The sequence below is a fragment of the Lonchura striata genome, chromosome Z, assembly GCF_050655825.1.
Source record: "Lonchura striata isolate lonStrDom1 chromosome Z, ASM5065582v1, whole genome shotgun sequence".
Lineage (NCBI taxonomy): Eukaryota > Metazoa > Chordata > Aves > Passeriformes > Estrildidae > Lonchura > Lonchura striata.
In genome coordinates this window covers 86,563,637-86,580,237 of record NC_140740.1, presented here as the reverse complement: position 1 = coordinate 86,580,237, position 16,601 = coordinate 86,563,637, and the positions used below count along the sequence as shown (strand labels likewise).

The following is a 16,601-nucleotide window of genomic DNA, read 5'->3' as shown; positions in this document are numbered from 1 at the left end:
GTTGGGCCGTGTTTGGGTGTAACACCGGGGGTTGGGCCGTGTTTGGGTGTAACACCGGGGGTTGGGCCGTGTTTGGGTGTAACACCGGGGGTTGGGCCGTGTCTGGGTGTAACACCGGGGGTTGGGCCGTGTTTGGGTGTAACACCGGGGGTTGGGCCGTGTCTGGGTGTAACACCGGGAGTTGGGCCGTGTCTGGGTGTAACACCGGGGGTTGGGCCGTGGTTGGTGTAACACCGGGGGTTGGGCCGTGTCTGGGTGTAACACCGGGGGTTGGGCCGTGTCTGGGTGTAACACCGGGGGTTGGGCCGTGTCTGGGTGTAACACCGGGGGTTGGGCCGTGGATGGTGTAACACCGGGGGTTGGGCCGTGGATGGTGTAACACCGGGGGTTGGGCCGTGTTTGGGTGTAACACCGGGGGTGTGGCCGTGTCTGGGTGTAACACCGGGGGTTGGGCCGTGGATGGTGTAACACCGGGGGTTGGGCCGTGTTTGGGTGTAACACCGGGGGTTGGGCCGTGTTTGGGTGTAACACCGGGGGTTGGGCCGTGTTTGGGTGTAACACCGGGGGTTGGGCCGTGGATGGTGTAACACCGGGGGTTGGGCCGTGTTTGGGTGTAACACCAGTGGATTTGTGCTGGAATTTGAAATATAATTTCAGGATTTTAGGTTTGTAAGTTAAAGTTTAGAATTGAATACGGGATTTGATTTGAGATTTTGGAAAAGGTTTCTAAACTTAAGTGTAAGAAGTACGAATGTGGATTTATAGTTTAAAGCAGAGACACGTTAAGTAAAGATTAGTGTTTTAAAACTCAAGATGTAGAAAAAATAAAAGTAGTCATAAAAGTAATCAATAAATTTAAAATACAGTACTGTAAGTTTGTGTGTTATAATTAATTAACAAACTTACACTGTAACATGAATCTACAAGATAAAATATTCAAAGATTATTGTCTTGTTGGCAGTGTTTTATTAGTTAATAAATATTTAAAAGGTTTGTAATGGGAAGTCTTGTGTCCTTCTGAACTACACTACGGAGATGTCAGCTGAACTCACCTTTCTTACTTATGTAAGACACAAAAACAATAAACCACATCTTCAAGAATGATTCACAGGTCTCATCTCAACTCAGAACTCCTCACAGCTCCCGATCAGGAGATTCGGCTGGAATTTGGGTTGTTGCAGGTCGAACAGCTCCTGGTTTGAGGTGGGGAGGACAGGAGGCAACAGCAGGGCCTGCACGTCCTCCGGCAGAAGGAACAAGCGCTGCAGGAACAGGCGGAGCACGGCAGGCGGATCCCCCTCGGGGACACCTCTGCAGACACAAACACGCTCCTGTCAGGACAACTCATCCTTCGAAACCCCATCGGAGCAAGGTCCAACACAGAGGACCTGCCCAGGGCCTGCCACAGCGTCTCGGGCGCTCCTGGGTGTGGAAACGCAGCGCCGATGCTCCAGGGCTTTGAATGGATCGAATTGCTACGAGTCAGGAGGCCTAAACTCGGTTTATTTCTGAGAAAACGTCACATGCAGGTGGGGAATGACAGGAGCTCCTGCACCTGAGCACAGCGACGCGCCCAGCTACAGCCTCTCGGCAGAGCTCTCAGGGCTCCACTGACTTCGCAGACCACAAAGGTGTGAAATGGATTGTAGGGGTTGTAGAGAGCAGTGCAGGGTGTCACATGCGTGAGAAATTGAGTTTTTAGGATTTTAAGTGTGGTGTAGATGGGTTCAGGATGGAGGGTGCAGGGTGCTGTCTCACGTTCCTTTATTCTCTCTTCTTCCTCCTTCTTGGGTTTGGCTATCTTGTAATTGGGTAGGAAAATCTGCATTCATTGGGATCTCTATGGTCACAGAGTCCTCGTTTTTCACTTTTTCATTGGGATCTCCGTATGAAGTCCTTGTTTTTCACCGTTTCATTGAGATCTCTTGATGAAATTCTTATTTTCCACTGTTTAATTGGGATCTCCTTATGAAATCCTTGTTTTTCACCATTTCATTGGGATCTCCTTATGAAGTCCTCGTTTTTCACTGTTTCATTGGGATCTCTTTATGAAATCCTTGTTCTTCACTGTTTCATTGGGATCTCCTTATGAAGCCCTTGTTTTTCACTGTTTTATTGGGATCTCCTTATGAAATCCTTGTTTTTCACTGTTTCATTGGGATCTCCTTATGAAGCCCTTGTTTTTTACTGTTTCATTGGGATCTGTTTATGAAATCCTTGTTTTTCACTGTTTCATTGGGATCTCCTTATGAAGTCCTTGTTTTTCACTGTTTAATTGGGATCTCCTTATAAAGTCCTTGTTTTTCACTGTTTAATTGGGATCTCTTTATGAAATCCTTCTTTTTGACTGTTTCATTGGGATCTCTTTATGAAATCCTTGTTTTTCACTGTTTCATTAGGATGTCCTTATGAAGTCCTTGTTCTTCACTGTTTCATTGGGATCTCTGTGGTCAAAAGTCCTTGTTTTTCACCGTTTCATTGGGATCTCTTTATGAAATCCTTGTTTTCCCCTGTTTCACTGGGATCTCCTTATGAAGCCCCTGTTCCTCACTGTTTCAGCGGTACCTCGATGGTCATGAAGTCCTCGGCCAGCGTCACCTCCTGTCCATCCAGCAGGGCCTCGGCCTGTCTCCTGAGCTGGCCGAGGTCGGTGCCGTGCCCGGCGGGCCGGTACCGCTGGCTGAAGTGGGTCAGCACCAGCCTGCGGGCGCGGCAGCTCCGGGCGAAGCGCGCGGCCGTGCCGGGCGTGCTGTGCCCGCGCTCCCGTGCCAGCTCCTGCAGGCCGTCCTCCAGCGTGGCCTCGTGCACCAGCACGTCCGCCCCGCGGCACAGCCGCTCGGCCGCCGGCCCCACGGGCCCCGAGCAGTCGCCCAGGACGCAGACCTTCCTGCCGGGCACCGGCGCGCCCAGCACATCGCCAGGAGTCACCGTCGCGCCGCTCTCCAGGACGACGGCGGCGCCGCGCTTCAGCTGCCCGTACAGGGGGCCCGGCGGGACTCCTGGCAGGGAGAGCAAACAGCGCGTGAGTGCTGCACCCATCATCCTCTTACACCAGTGTCTGGGGGAACTCAAAATGTCCCTCACACAGTTTTAGAGGTTCCAGGCCTTGGTCAGAAGCATTTTAGACCCCAGCAGGCAGCTGCAAACAGCTGGGATTTTGAGTTTGAGCCATGGAATGAATTACCAACTTTGGAGGTGGAACAAGCAGTCACAAAACGTTAGATAGGATAGTAAAAGTAATTACAAAGTAGAGGGGAAATTTTTTTAGTATTGTACAGGGGGGTTTTAACACCTGTCCAGGGGGGTTTTCACTTTGTACATAGGGATCAGAAGTTCTAAGATGGAGGAAAGCGGGCTGATCCTGTTCTTCCTCCTCCTTTTTCCTTACCTCCATGTTCTTCGTGATGTTGGCACTCACAGATTGGTTTAGAGTAGAAAAACACTTGGCAACGTAGGTAGTAGGTGTTGGGGAATAATTATAAACGTGTTATACATAATATATCTTATAAAAGATAGCAGCAGCCCTGGGCGGAGAGGGAGACGAAGAAGACAGCAGATAGAGAGGATGTCAGGGGGTGTGTGTGCCTCTACCCAGGCCGCTGATCAAATAGCTGCAGTCCAAGAACATAATCTGTTAGATAACTAGCAATAAACTGCCTTGAGACCGAACAGCTAAGCCTGCGGAGTTTTTCTTTGGAAGCACGGGTTGGAGGAGGAATTTCAGCACCACATGAGACCCCAGAGCAAGGCCGGGGTTCCCACAAGTGTTGGCTTTGAAAACACCACTCCAGGTGTGCGGGACACCAAGCTGACTCACTGCGAAAAAGCACAACCGCTCTACAAAAATCGACTGGTGTTTCAGACGTTTTGTACAAATTAAGAGATTGCAACCTTAGCAGGGAGTGTGTTTGGAGAAAATCAGGAATGCTGGAATGGCTGGGGTTGGAAGGCGCCTCAAAGTTCATCCTGCCACGGGCAGGGACACCTTTCACTGTGCTAGAGTGCTTCACCAGGGCTTGGACACTTCCAGGGACGGGGCAGCCGCCGGGAAACCGCTCAGGGAAACCGTATCAAAAAACCCCAATTATACCGCTCCTGCTAAAGTCAAGAAAATCATGCAAATACACTGGCCATGTGTTCTCCTGAAAGCCACGCTGAGCTGTTTAAACTCTGCCTTAAACCTGCGCTTCCCAGCATGAAAATGGTCTGTGATATTCCCTGGCACCGGTGTTATACACCAGTTCAGAGCGCCAAGAAGTCTTCGACAGAAAACGGAAAATTGAGTTAAAACAGGCTGCGGAGAGAGACAGCAGCTCTGATTTGCTACAACACATAGGAAGGTGGTCATAAAAGAAGTAAAAAGAGGAAAAATAAGTCAAAGTAGCTACCGAGGTCTTTCAGTTTCTGCACGTTGAGCTTCCCAGGCCGGGGCTTCTCTTGCAGCACGAAGCCGAAGGAGGGCACGCGGTGGAAGAGGCGGAACGCTCTCACCACCAGCTGCTCATCCTCCAGCAGCAAGTAGGAGTCTTCTCCTGGGTCCAGGTGCAGGACCCTCCCTGGGGGCGCCTGGGGAAGCGCCTCGCCTCGGTCCAAGCCCGAGAAGTCCCTGAATTCTTCCGGGGGGCACTGGTCCCGCGTGGGGACCAGCTCGTGGACGGCGTAGGGGAAGAGGAGCTGGGAGTGGGACAGCTCCAGGCTCCTCCAGAGGAAGCTCCGCAGCCCCAGGGGCCCGTAAATATCAACGGGGGCTTTGCTGGCATCGGGGCTGCTCTGCAGGCTGAGCGTGCACAGCAGCCCAGGAAGTCCGAAAATGTGGTCGCCGTGAAGGTGAGTGATGAAAATCTTGGTAATTCTGGCTGCGGAATGGAACAGGAAAAGACAAAGCCAGGAAAATAAACATTGAAACGACTCAGAAATGATCCGCAAGTGTTTGAAATGAGGGAGGAGGGAAATCAACACCAGTGCTTAACAAACAAATCCCAAACCAAAAGGTATTTCTTTCCCCCTGCACACCAGGGAGATTTTGGCCTGATATGCCAAGAAAAGGCGGCAGAGATGCAAGGGTCAGCTCCTCCTAAGCCAAGCATTCTACGGGCAGGGAATGGGCCTGGCTGGTGACATCTGCACGAGGAATGCAAAGAAGTGCTGGGAAGCATTTGAGCTTAACTCTTACAGGAAAACTGTAGACTAAGGAGGAACACAACGAGGAACTTGTGTTGCTCCTCCTTTTGACTCTAGCCCATGAAACGAACAAAATGAAATTAAAAAAACAAACAAACCAGCACGCAGTTTTGATTTCAGAGTTTTTAAGAGGCAAGAGCCCCGCCACTGCTGACTGGTTTGTTTAAAACAAGAGAGAAAATTGCTCTGTAAACGTCTGGGCTTTCGTTCGTGCCCGGGCTGTGTCTCCCCAGCCAGGATTTCCTCCAGCACCTGCTGGGACTGAGCCACAGGCATGGCAGGATCTCCTCCCTTTTGTTTTAAGGTGAATTCAGGAGGCAATTTCATAGGAATTACTCCACCTACCTGTCCTTAAATTCCCTGACAGGTTTTGGAGGAGCAGGAGCTTGTGTTTATAACTGACAATTCATCTTCACTCCCTGGGAGACAAAGCCAGCTCCTGCCACTGAGGACTGCGGAAGCACAGCGGCTGTGACAGCGAGGTGAGCTTTATTTCTGATTTATTTGCCAAAGGGCAGAAGTTATCCCCAATACACACAGCCTCGCTTGAAGAGAGACATTTACCCACAGGAAGGGTTTATCTAGAGCCGCCTCCAAACAAGAAACGAACCGTTCCTGTCTGCAGCTGAGCCTGATAAATTAATTCAGCGTGTCTGCCGGAGGCAGCTCTCCACCGAGGGGCGGTCAGAGCTGCTGGTGGAGCTGGTGGGGCAGCCCTGCTGTGGGAACCCTTCGCTGGATCCCCAAACCTCTCCTCCATAGGTCAGCCCTGCTGCGGGAACCCTTCGCTGGAATCCCCAAACCTCTCCTCCATAGGTCAGCCCTGCTGCAGGGACCCTTCGCTCTGATCCCACCAAACCTCTTCCCTGCAGGTTGGTCAGCCCTGCTGTGGGGACCCTTCGCTGGAATCCCCCAAACCTCTCCCCTCCAGTTTGGAGCAGCCCTGCTGTGGGAACCCTTCACTGGAATCCCCCAAACCTCTCCTCCATAGGTCAGCCCTGCTGCAGGGACCCTTCGCTGGAACCCCCAAACCTCTCCTCCATAGGTCAGCCCTGCTGCAGGGACCCTTCGCTCTGATCCCACCAAACCTCTTCCCTGCAGGTTGGTCAGCCCTGCTGTGGGAACCCTTTGCTGGAATCCCCCAAACCTCTCCCCCATAGGTTGGTCAGCCCTGCTGCAGGGACCCTTCGCTCGGATCCCACCAAACCTCTCCCCTCCAGTTTGGAGCAGCCCTGCTGCGGGAACCCTTCGCTGGATCCCCCAAACCTCTCCCCCATAGGTCAGCCCTGCTGTGGGGACCCTTCACTGGATCCCCCAAACCTCTCCTCCATAGGTCAGCCCTGCTGCAGGGACCCTTCGCTGGATCCCCAAACCTCTCCTCCATAGGTCAGCCCTGCTGCAGGGACCCTTCGCTCTGATCCCACCAAACCTCTCCCCTGCAGGTTGGTCAGCCCTGCTGCGGGAACCCTTTGCTGGAACCCCCAAACCTCTCCCCTCCAGTTTGGAGCAGCCCTGCTGTGGGAACCCTTTGCTGGAATCCCCAAACCTCTCCTCCATAGGTCAGCCCTGCTGTGGGAACCCTTCGCTGGAACCCCACTGAACCTCTCCCTCATAGGTCAGCCCTGCTGCAGGGACCCTTCGCTCAGATCCCACCAAACCTCTCCTCCATAGGTTGGGGCAGCACTGCCACGGGGACCCTTTGCTGGATCCCCCAAACCTCTCCCCTGCAGGCTGGTCAGCCCTGCCATGGGGACCCTTTGCTGGATCCCACCGAAGCTCTCCCCGCCATCCGGACGGCACAGACCTGCTTGGAGGTGGCTCCTCATCAGCTGCGTCTGCGTCCCCTCGCCGCAGTCGAAGAGCCAGCAGTGCCCGTCCCGGCGCAGCAGCAGCGCCGCGGCGCCGCGGGCCGGGCACGGGAAGGCAGAGCCCGTGCCCAGGAAGGTGAGCTCCAGGGACATCCCGGCACTGCCACCTGCAACACACACCAGGGCTGCGGGACGGGACGCTGCAGGGCACGGCTGGAGCTGGGCCAGGAGCGGCAGCCTGGATTTGGGAAAGGTTCTGCCCCAGAGGGGCTGGCACTGCCCCGAGGCTGCCAGAGCTCCAGGAGCCTTTGGACAGCGCTGCCAGGGATGCACAGGGTGGGATTGTTGGGATGTCTGTGCAGGGCCATGGAATGAGCACTGCCAGAGCTCCAGGAGCCTTTGGACAGCACTGCCAGGGATGCACAGGGTGGGATTGTTGGGATGTCTGTGCAGGGCCATGGAATGAGCACTGCCAGAGCTCCAGGAGCCTTTGGACAGCGCTGCCAGGGATGCACAGGGTGGGATTGTTGGGATGTCTGTGCAGGGCCATGGAATGAGCACTGCCAGAGCTCCAGGAGCCTTTGGACAGCGCTGCCAGGGATGCACAGGGTGGGATTGTTGGGATGTCTGTTCAGAGCCATGGAATGAGCACTGCCAGAGCTCCAGGAGCCTTTGGACAGCGCTGCCAGGGATGCACAGGGTGGGATTGTTGGGATGTCTGTGCAGGGCCATGGAATGAGCACTGCCAGAGCTCCAGGAGCCTTTGGACAGCACTGCCAGGGATGCACAGGGTGGGATTGTTGGGATGTCTGTTCAGAGCCATGGAATGAGCACTGCCAGAGCTCCAGGAGCCTTTGGACAGCACTGCCAGGGATGCACAGGGTGGGATTGTTGGGATGTCTGTCCAGGGCAGGATTTAGTGATCCTTGTGTGTCCCTCCAGCTCAGGGTGTGCTGTGATTCAATCTATGCAGTGAAACCAACAAACATTTTTGTTTGAAGTGAAGGAAGGCATTCTCCACAGTTCAGCGGGAGGATAAAACTCCCTTTCCCTTAAAACATAAAAGTAACACCTGCCTAGAGCAGGATAAGACGTTCAGACAACACATTATTTACAAGCAGAGATTTCATTTTATGTGCTGGAAGACTGCAAACACACAGCCCAAGCACAAGGCCTGTGTGGGTGACCAGGGAACAGCCCAACGCGGCCGGAACAGCCCTAAGCTGTAACCCCTCTGAGCTCTGCTCCAGTGCTGAGTTTTCCTGTGTGAGCGAGTTTCACCAAACCATCTCCGCTGACATTTAGACACCGTTTCAGGAGCTGGCTGCCCGGAGCTGCAGAGGGGAAGGGTCACTTCCCCCAGAGCAATTCAGAGCCAGGGAGCACAGCTTCACCCCAGATATCTGTGACGGCGTCTGGGCGAGGAGCCTGGCTGCCTGCAGGCCGGGCAGCAGCGCCCGCATGGGCTCCCACCGCGCGCAGTGCCGCTCCCCAGCCCTAGCCATCCCAGAGTTTGCTCCCGCCTTCCTTCCAGAAGAATTTTAAACCCCAGGCGCGCTAACATCTTCAGGGATCTTTCAAAATGATTTATCAAGCTGACTAGTCTTTAGAGGAGTTCCCACAATATTCAGGTTTTTTATCCTGGGAGGGTGGGCGGGGTAAAGGTGCCCAGAGCAGCTGTGGCTGTCCCTGGATCCCTGGAAGTGTCCCAGGCCAGGCTGGACGGGGCTTGGAGCAGCCTGGGATGGTGGGAGGTGTCCCTGCCATGGCTGGGGTGGAATGGGATGGGCTTTGAAGTCCCTCAGAGCCAAACCATTCCGGGATTCTGGAATTCCAAAAGCAAGCACTCCTTTCCCAAACCATTCCGGGATTCTGGAATTTCAAAAGCAAGCACTCGCTTCCCAAACCATTCCAGGATTCTGGAATTCCAAAAGCAAGCACTCCCTTCCCAAACCATTCCGGGATTCTGGAATCCGAAAAGCAAGCACTCCTTTCCCAAACCATTCCGGGATTCTGGAATTCCAAACCCAAACTCTTTTCCCGCTGGGCTAGCAGGGGAACACCAAGGTGCAACCTGGCCTTGGGCGAGCCACGGCTCACGTCCATCTCAAGCCAAATCATGGAAATAACACTTTGCAAACACGAATATTTGCATTTCCCTTCCCCCGTGTAAAATCACAGAATCACGCAAGAACCGGATGAGCCAGAACCGACCCGGCCAGAACTGACCTGGCCAGAACTGACCCGAGCCAGAACCGACCCGAGCCAGAACTGACCCGAGCCAGAACTGACCCGAGCCAGAACCGACCCGAGCCAGAGCCGACCCGAGCCAGAACTGACCTGGCCAGAACTGACCTGGCCAGAGCCAACCTGAGGCAGAACCGACCCGGCCAGAACCGACCCGAGCCAGAACCGACCCGGCCAGACCCGACCCGAGCCAGAACCGACCCGGCCAGACCCGACCCGAGCCAGAACCGACCCGAGCCAGAACCGACCCGAGCCAGAACCGACCCGGCCAGAACCGACCCGGCCAGAACCGACCCGAGCCAGAACCGACCCGAGCCAGAACCGACCCGAGCCAGAACCGACCCGGCCAGAACCGACCCGAGCCAGAACCGACCCGGCCAGAACTGACCCGGCCAGAACCGACCCGGCCAGAACCGACCCGAGCCAGAACCGACCCGAGGCAGAACCGACCCGAGCCAGAACTGACCCGGCCAGAACTGACCCGGCCAGAACTGACCCGGCCAGAGCCGCCCTCGGCCCGCAACAACCGGACTTGGGGTGCTCCGGTGGGCACACAGCCCGCTCCCGTTCCCGGTTCGGGTCCCGCTCCCGTTCCCGGTTCGGGTCCCGCTCCCGTTCCCAGTTCGGGTCCCACCCCGCTCCCATTCCCGGTTCTGGTCCCGCTCCCATTCCCGGTTCGGGTCCCGCTCCCGTTCCCTGTTCTGGTCCCGGTCCCGGTCCCGTTCCCGGTCCCGGTTCCGGTCCCGGTCCCGGTTCGGGTCCCGCTCCCGTTCCCGGTTTGGGTCCCGCTCCCGTTCCCGGTCCCGGTCCCGGTCCCGGTCCCGTTCCCGGTTCGGGTCCCGCTCCCGGTCCCGTTCCCGGTTTGGGTCCCGCTCCCATTCCCGGTCCCGCTCCCGTTCCCGGTTCTGGTCCCGTTCCCGGTTCTGGTCCCGGTTCGGGTCCCGTTCCCGGTTCGGGTCCCGTTCCCGGTTCGGGTCCCGCTCCCGGTCCCGTTCCCGGTTCGGGTCCCGGCCCGGCCTCACCTCCCGGGCGCGGCGGCAGCGATCCCGCCCTGCGGGGAGGCGGGACCTGCTCCGCCCGGAGCGGCTTCCGTGTCACGTCACATCCCAGATCAATCTGGGATTGCCTTAAATGCCGAATGCCGGGATCAGCCAGGCTGGGGATGAGCAGAGGGAGCAGCCCTGGGAGAAGGACCTGGGGGTGCTGTGGGTGAGAGCTGGACCTGCCCCAGCCTGAACCCCCCTGCCCGGGGCTGATCCCCCAGCGTGGGCAGCAGGGCAGGGGGGATTCTGCCCCTCTGCCCCTGTGCTCAGGGCTGTTCCCCTGCACAAGAGAAGCTCCAGGGAGAGCTCAGAGCCCCTGCCAGGGCCTCAAGGGGCTCCAGGAGAGCTGCACAGGGACTGGGGACAAGGCAGGCAGGGACAGCACACAGGGAATGGCTCCCACTGCCAGAGGGCAGGCACAGATGGGAGATTGGGAATTGGGAATTGCTGGCTGGGAGGGTGGGCAGGCCCTGCCACAGGGTGCCCAGAGCAGCTGTGGCTGCCCCTGGATCCCTGGAAGTGTCCCAGGCCAGGCTGGATGGGTTTTGGAGTGACCTGGGACAGTGGAAGGTGTCCCTGCCCATGGCAGAGGGTGGTACTAAATGAGTTTTACTGTCCCTTCCCATCCAAACCATTCCATGGTTCTGTGACTCTCAAAGATATTGGGATATTGGGAATTAGGAATTGCTGGCTGGGAGGGTGGGCAGCCCTGGCACAGGGTGCCCAGAGCAGCTGTGGCTGCCCCTGGATCCCTGGAAGTGTCCCAGGCCAGGTTGGATGGGGCTTGGAGCAGCCTGGGTCAGTGGAAGGTGTTCCTGCCCATGGCAGGGATGGAACAGAACAAGCTTTAAGGTCCCTTCCAACCCAAACCAACCTCTGATTCCACGATTCTAGGAAAAGAGCTTAAAGATCATCACATGCAACCATCTACAAAACCCCTTGGCAAAGGGACTTTTCCCAATCCTAGACAGATCAAGCATTTTTGGTTTTGATTTGTTTTTTCTCTTGTTTTTTTTTTTTTTTTAAAGCATCAGGCACAACTTAGGCAAAGGGAATGCATTTTACTAAGAAAATAGAAGACTAGAACACACATTTCAATAGAGTTACAACGTTATAAAGTAGGAAGAAACCCCAACCACTTCACATTTTACATACAGCTTTAGTTTCAGCCGAGCAGTGACCCTCCCAGGCACAGCCAACCCCGCACACATCAGGCTGGAGCTGCTCTCACAGGCGCCGCGGCAGGCTCACATCGGTTTGCATAAGGTCAGGTATATTTAAGGTATAAACAACTGCTTTGCTGTTTTGTTGACGAAGCCGCCATCGTTAGTGCTGGGAGTATTTTTATTCCCGTTAGGAAGGATCTGGCTGGAGAGGTGGAGCGTGGGGAGCAGGAGCAGGCGGCGCGGGGTGGTGACAGAAGCTCCGTGCCCAGCTGGAGGCACAACCCATGGTGCTGGGGCGAGTCCTGCCATCCCCAGGGTGAGTCCTGCCATCCCCCAGGTGAGTCCTGCCATCCCCAGGGCGAGTCCTGCCATCCCCACGGTCAGTCCTGCCATCCCCACAGTGAGTCCTGCCATCCCCAGGGTGAGTCCTCCATCCCAATGGGTGAGTCCTGCCATCCCCACGGTGAGTCCTGCCATCCCCAGGGTGAGTCCTGCCATCCCCACAGTGAGTCCTGCCATCCCCCGGGTCAGTCCTGCCATCCCCACAGTGAGTCCTGCCATCCCCAAGGTGAGTCCTGCCATCCCCACAGTCAGTCCTGCCATCCCCAGGGTCAGTCCTGCCATCCCCACAGTGAGTCCTGCCATCCCCACAGTGAGTCCTGCCATCCCCACGGCGAGTCCTGCCATCCCCACAGTCAGTCCTGCCATCCCCAGGGTCAGTCCTGCCATCCCCAGGGTCAGTCCTGCCATCCCCACGGTGAGTCCTGCCATCCCCACAGTGAGTCCTGCCATCCCAATGGGTGAGTCCTGCCATCCCCAAGGTCAGTCCTGCCATCCCCAGGGTGAGTCCTGCCATCCCCAGGGTGAGTCCTGCCATCCCCACAGTGACTCCTGCCATCCCCACGGTGAGTCCTGCCATCCCCAGGGTGAGTCCTGCCATCCCCACAGCGAGTCCTGCCATCCCCACAGTGAGTCCTGCCATCCCCAAGGTGAGTCCTGCCATCCCCACGGTGAGTCCTGCCATCCCCAGGGTGAGTCCTGCCATCCCCATGCCATCCCCATGGTCAGTCCTGCCATCCCCACGGTGAGTCCTGCCATCCCCATGGGTGAGTCCTGCCATCCCCACAGCGAGTCCTGCCATCCCCATGGGTGAGTCCTGCCATCCCCATGCCATCCCCAAGGTCAGTCCTGCCATCCCCACGCGGAAGGACAGCGGTTTGTCCCGCAGGCAGCGCTGGCAGTGGGACAGCTCTGCCCCAGCACACCGCACCAGCCGGGCAGTCAGCCGGACTGAAACCTGGGTGGGAGCTGTACAACAGTGATCCCCACTCTCCCACAGGAACAGTCGCCGCGGAGGGCTGCTACCGGGAAACTGAAAGGTGTATCGTCCGTCTTGGCGGGTGCTACGCGGGAGGAGTGTGACAGAGTTACTTTATCCCCGTAAAACAGCGTGCTGGAAACAACAGTACGAGAGGAAGACACGCCGACCACAGGCACACACCACTCTGCAGGTGAAGTGTCACTTGGTTTGAAGCTTGGGAAAAGAACACGACGGATCAGGATGCACCGCCGTCCGCAAACGTCACCGAGAACTCGTGCCACGCTCACACCGGGGCGTTCAAAATGCATCAGACACAACTTTTCAATCGTCTCCTCCTGCCTGGGCAGAGGCTTCAGGAACACACAAACCTGTGCAACATCTGAACAAACCCACAGGTATTTTATGAAGAAAGGCTGTGCTTCGCTAGATACCTTTACACCCGTACAGGTTGCTGCCAAGAGGCTTAGCCCTGCTCCTGCTGATTTTAAGGAGCAAGGATTGGACAAATCCCGGGAAAGACTGACCTCAGCAAAGTTCCTGATCCTCTCAGAGGGGTTCTGCACACCCCAGGGAGACGTGGAAGACAGTCTTTTATAAAATCATTTGGAGGGCAAGTCACGGGGGCTGTGTGACAAGCCACAGTCTAAAGGTGGTCCTTTAGGTGACGTATTTTTGTAACTTACACTGTGTAACATGACAAAATGCATCCCGGTGGCACCTGTTTCCCTTTGCACACTGCCTAAGAGAATTTTCTGTACAGATAAAGACCAGTAAGGTTAGGTTATTATTTTGAATAAAGCAGCCAACAGAAAAAAAATCATGTTAAGTAGAATATGAAAAAGGAAACTGGTTCCTTACTAGCCAGCAAGATTAGTGGTTGTAATTAGTCCAAGGATTAATTGTACCTGAAGGAAAACTGAACATCAATCTATGCATCTTAAAATTCTATGTATCAAAAAGAAATAATTCTGGAGAAGATGAAAGAGAGTGAAATGGACTTAAACGGAACAGGTTACCTGCTGCCAACAGGAAACAATGGCTGCAGAGCGGGTGAAGTCCCACCAGCCCAGAGCCAGCCCGGGGCTGCTCCTGAGGGCCCGCAGCTCTGCTAGGGACTGCTTTTCCAGGATTTCCGGAAGGATTGCTACGTGGGAAAGCTTGTGCTTGGGAAAATCCCGCTGCCAGCTGCTCAGAACCCCGTCCTCCTTCCAAGGGAAGCCACTTCCCCAAGCTACAGCTTCTGCTGGGGGCTGCCGTGGACAGCAGCCGCAATCCCTGGAAGCAGAGCGGGCTGAGGGGTGGATCCTTCACTCCCCTGCCTCTGGCCGCTCTCGGCCGGGACAGGCGTCACTGCATTTTGGGTGCTTTTGTCACTCGTCTGTCTAACTGGCTGCGTGCGCTCCCAGCGCTGCGGAACTCCACTGGCACAACGCAACAGGCTTCAGACCAGGGCTGGACTTTCAGGAGGCAAAAACTAATGCATACGTTGAATAAATAATTTCTTTCTCGGTAAGGTCGCTAATTTAAATACGATACAAACAAGGCATAGCAAAAATAGATGAAAGAAAGCACTCTGTAGAAACGTCCTGGTGTGTGTTGGTGTCTTTTGCACGCTCGCGTGCGAGTGCGAGCCCGTGTGCAGTCAGCACTCAGCAGCGAGCGCTTCGAGCCCCACCACACAACACTTTTACCACAGCGTGAACACCACGGCTTTTTCCCCACATCACTCTTCTCTGTGCTTTTATAATCAGTCTTCTTTCCCCACGCGGGCGGCACCTCCTCAAAGCTCACTGCTCTTCGCGTGAGCTTGATTTCAGAGCCTGTGGTGCCCCAGGGGTGCTGAGAGCATTGTCCCTGCTCTGTTCTGGCCTGTTCTGTGTAGCTGAGGATACCAGAGCAGGGTAAATTCTGAGCTTCGCCTCTTTGGACGACGCCTGCCAGCACAGCGCTGCTGGCACATCCATCTATTTATTTACTCCTGTCCTTTTTCCTGCAGCAGGCTGGAGCAGCCGGTGTCTTTATTTACTGCGCGCTGCTGGCTCCAAGTGAGCCCACTCTGGAGATTTGCAGGGTGCAGTCTCATAAAATCACACACGAGTCTTGTCCTGAGGACAAGGGGGTGCGAGGGAGACAACAACCTGGCTTAGACTAAACAGAATCTTGAAAGAATTAAAAAATCAAGTAAAGATCCTTTGGTACATCATTTTGCAGTCCATTGCTTAAAATCTCCTTGCAAAATCTCTAAAAAGATTTCCATAAATCACTTCAGGTCCTACTTCTACTTGAAAAAATGTATTCCGCAACAGGATTTGTTTTTGAACAAATGTTTTTAAACTGTTTTTTTTAAACAGTCTTTGTTTTTAAAAGCTATTAAGCGATTAGTATATTTTCAGGCTTCCCAAGGACAATTTGAACTAGCTCGCATTTTTCCTGAGAACAGATTTCATGGAGTGATGAAAACAAAGCTGCAGTCTTTGCTGCAGACTCCACAGGTGCACATCTCGCTGCCCCTCCAGGAAACAGCAGCCAATGCCACAAGGATGTCTGGGCATCTTTAAACATTACACAAAACCCATCAGACTCTTGAAGTTGTCTTTTTGCCCTTTTGGGTTTTTTTTCTACGACAAGTGGCCTCCCCTGATGTCACAGCTAATCCGGCGTGACAACGCTGGGACAATCAGAAGACTGATTATAAAAGGCAGAAATAAATAATTTTGGAGGTCAGCAGCGATGAGAGAGCTACAGTTCACCATCAAACGCATGCAGCTAAAATACCACCGATGGAATCCCTGCGTCTGGTGCTGGCTCTAAACTAGAAACGCGGTGTTATAACTTAAATTAATTCTGGGATTAGCTCTCTCATCCCTGCGGCAGACGCCAGGTACTTGGGAGGAATCAGGTGAAAAAGAGGGGGGGGTAAAAAATTTTAAAAAAAAGGCAAGGAAATGAGCACAAATAAATTAGAGGAGTCGGAGACGGCGATTATGTTGGTCTGAGGAGGGGATCCCTGCAGAGTAGGAGGTGCTGCCCGTGGCGTGGGGCCGTGTCAGTGCACCTTGGACTCGGGCCAGTCGTACACGTCCGGCATGAAGGACTCGTACTCGTAGGTCCAGACCTTGGAGCGGATGTAGCGGCTCTTGTCGGCCGGCTCGGGGTAGTGGAAGGCCATGTTGTTGGCGTACAGGAACTCCATCACCTGCGGAGGCAACACCCGCAGACGGTGGTGAACAGCTGCCTCGCCGGGATTCCCAGGTAGCAGCGAGAGAGCTGTTGTGGGAATTCCCTCTGGGAAGTCTGGCAGGGCTCGGGAATCCATGGACAGAGGTCACAGACAGTGTCTCTGGGGGCTCGTAGAGCCCCCAGAGACACTGTCTGTGATCTCTGTCCATGGAAATGAGTTTTCAGTCTCACAGCATGAATTACAACCTCTGAGTGATATAATAATTAAGTGTGGCACGGGTGCAAAAGTCGAATAATTTCTAAATGAAAAGTTCAAAGGGGACAAGCTGGAGGGAATTGGGTGTGTCTCATCCTTTTTCTCCTCCTTCATGCCCTCCATGTCTCACTGTGGTGTTGGCATTTTTCTGTTGGTTCAGGCTGGGGACACACTGTCCAAAGGAAAAAAAGAAAGGGGAAAGGGGAAAGGGGAAAGGGGAAAGGGGAAAGGGGAAAGGGGAAAGGGGAAAGGGGAAAGGGGAAAGGGGAAAGGGGAAAGGGGAAAGGGGAAAGGGGGAAGGGGGAAGGGGAGGGGAGGGAAGGGAAGGGAAGGGAAGGGAAGGGAAGGGAAGGGAAGGGAAGGGAAGGGAAGGGAAGGGAAGGAAAGGAAAGGAAAGGA

At 54.9% G+C, this 16,601-nt stretch overlaps 2 protein-coding genes and 1 long non-coding RNA gene across 6 annotated transcripts in view; 1 reads left to right on the top strand and 2 right to left on the bottom strand.

The window, feature by feature from the left end:
* Positions 1-869: 869 nt before the first annotated feature.
* Positions 870-10,311, bottom strand: ELAC1 (elaC ribonuclease Z 1). 2 transcript variants are annotated; one of them, XM_085567652.1, is made up of 4 exons: positions 10,259-10,311; positions 6,986-7,156; positions 4,389-4,856; positions 870-2,999 (listed from the first exon to the last, which is right to left on the bottom strand). In XM_085567652.1, the coding sequence occupies exons 2-4, from the start codon at positions 7,140-7,142 to the stop codon at positions 2,548-2,550; spliced, it is 1,077 nt and encodes a 358-aa protein (XP_085423778.1). In that variant the 5' UTR covers positions 7,143-7,156; positions 10,259-10,311; the 3' UTR covers positions 870-2,547. The 2 variants fall into 2 exon arrangements, with proteins under 2 accessions (XP_085423778.1, XP_021405238.3); XM_021549563.4 differs by lacking the exon at positions 10,259-10,311 and having other exon boundaries at positions 6,986-7,756.
* A 38-nt stretch (positions 10,312-10,349) lies between these two features.
* On the top strand, positions 10,350-15,100 carry LOC146763920 (uncharacterized). The gene is made up of 2 exons (XR_014951565.1): positions 10,350-12,529; positions 12,627-15,100. It is a non-coding gene; the product is annotated as an uncharacterized LOC146763920 (long non-coding RNA).
* ME2 (malic enzyme 2) overlaps positions 11,321-16,601 on the bottom strand; it is a 44,617-nt gene continuing 39,336 nt past the window's right edge. For all 3 annotated transcript variants that reach the window (XM_077790203.2, XM_077790202.2, XM_085567650.1), the window contains one exon: positions 11,321-15,962. In XM_077790203.2, coding sequence (XP_077646329.2) covers positions 15,813-15,962 — 150 coding nt within the window. In that variant the 3' untranslated portion in view covers positions 11,321-15,812. The remainder of the gene's footprint in view (positions 15,963-16,601) is intronic.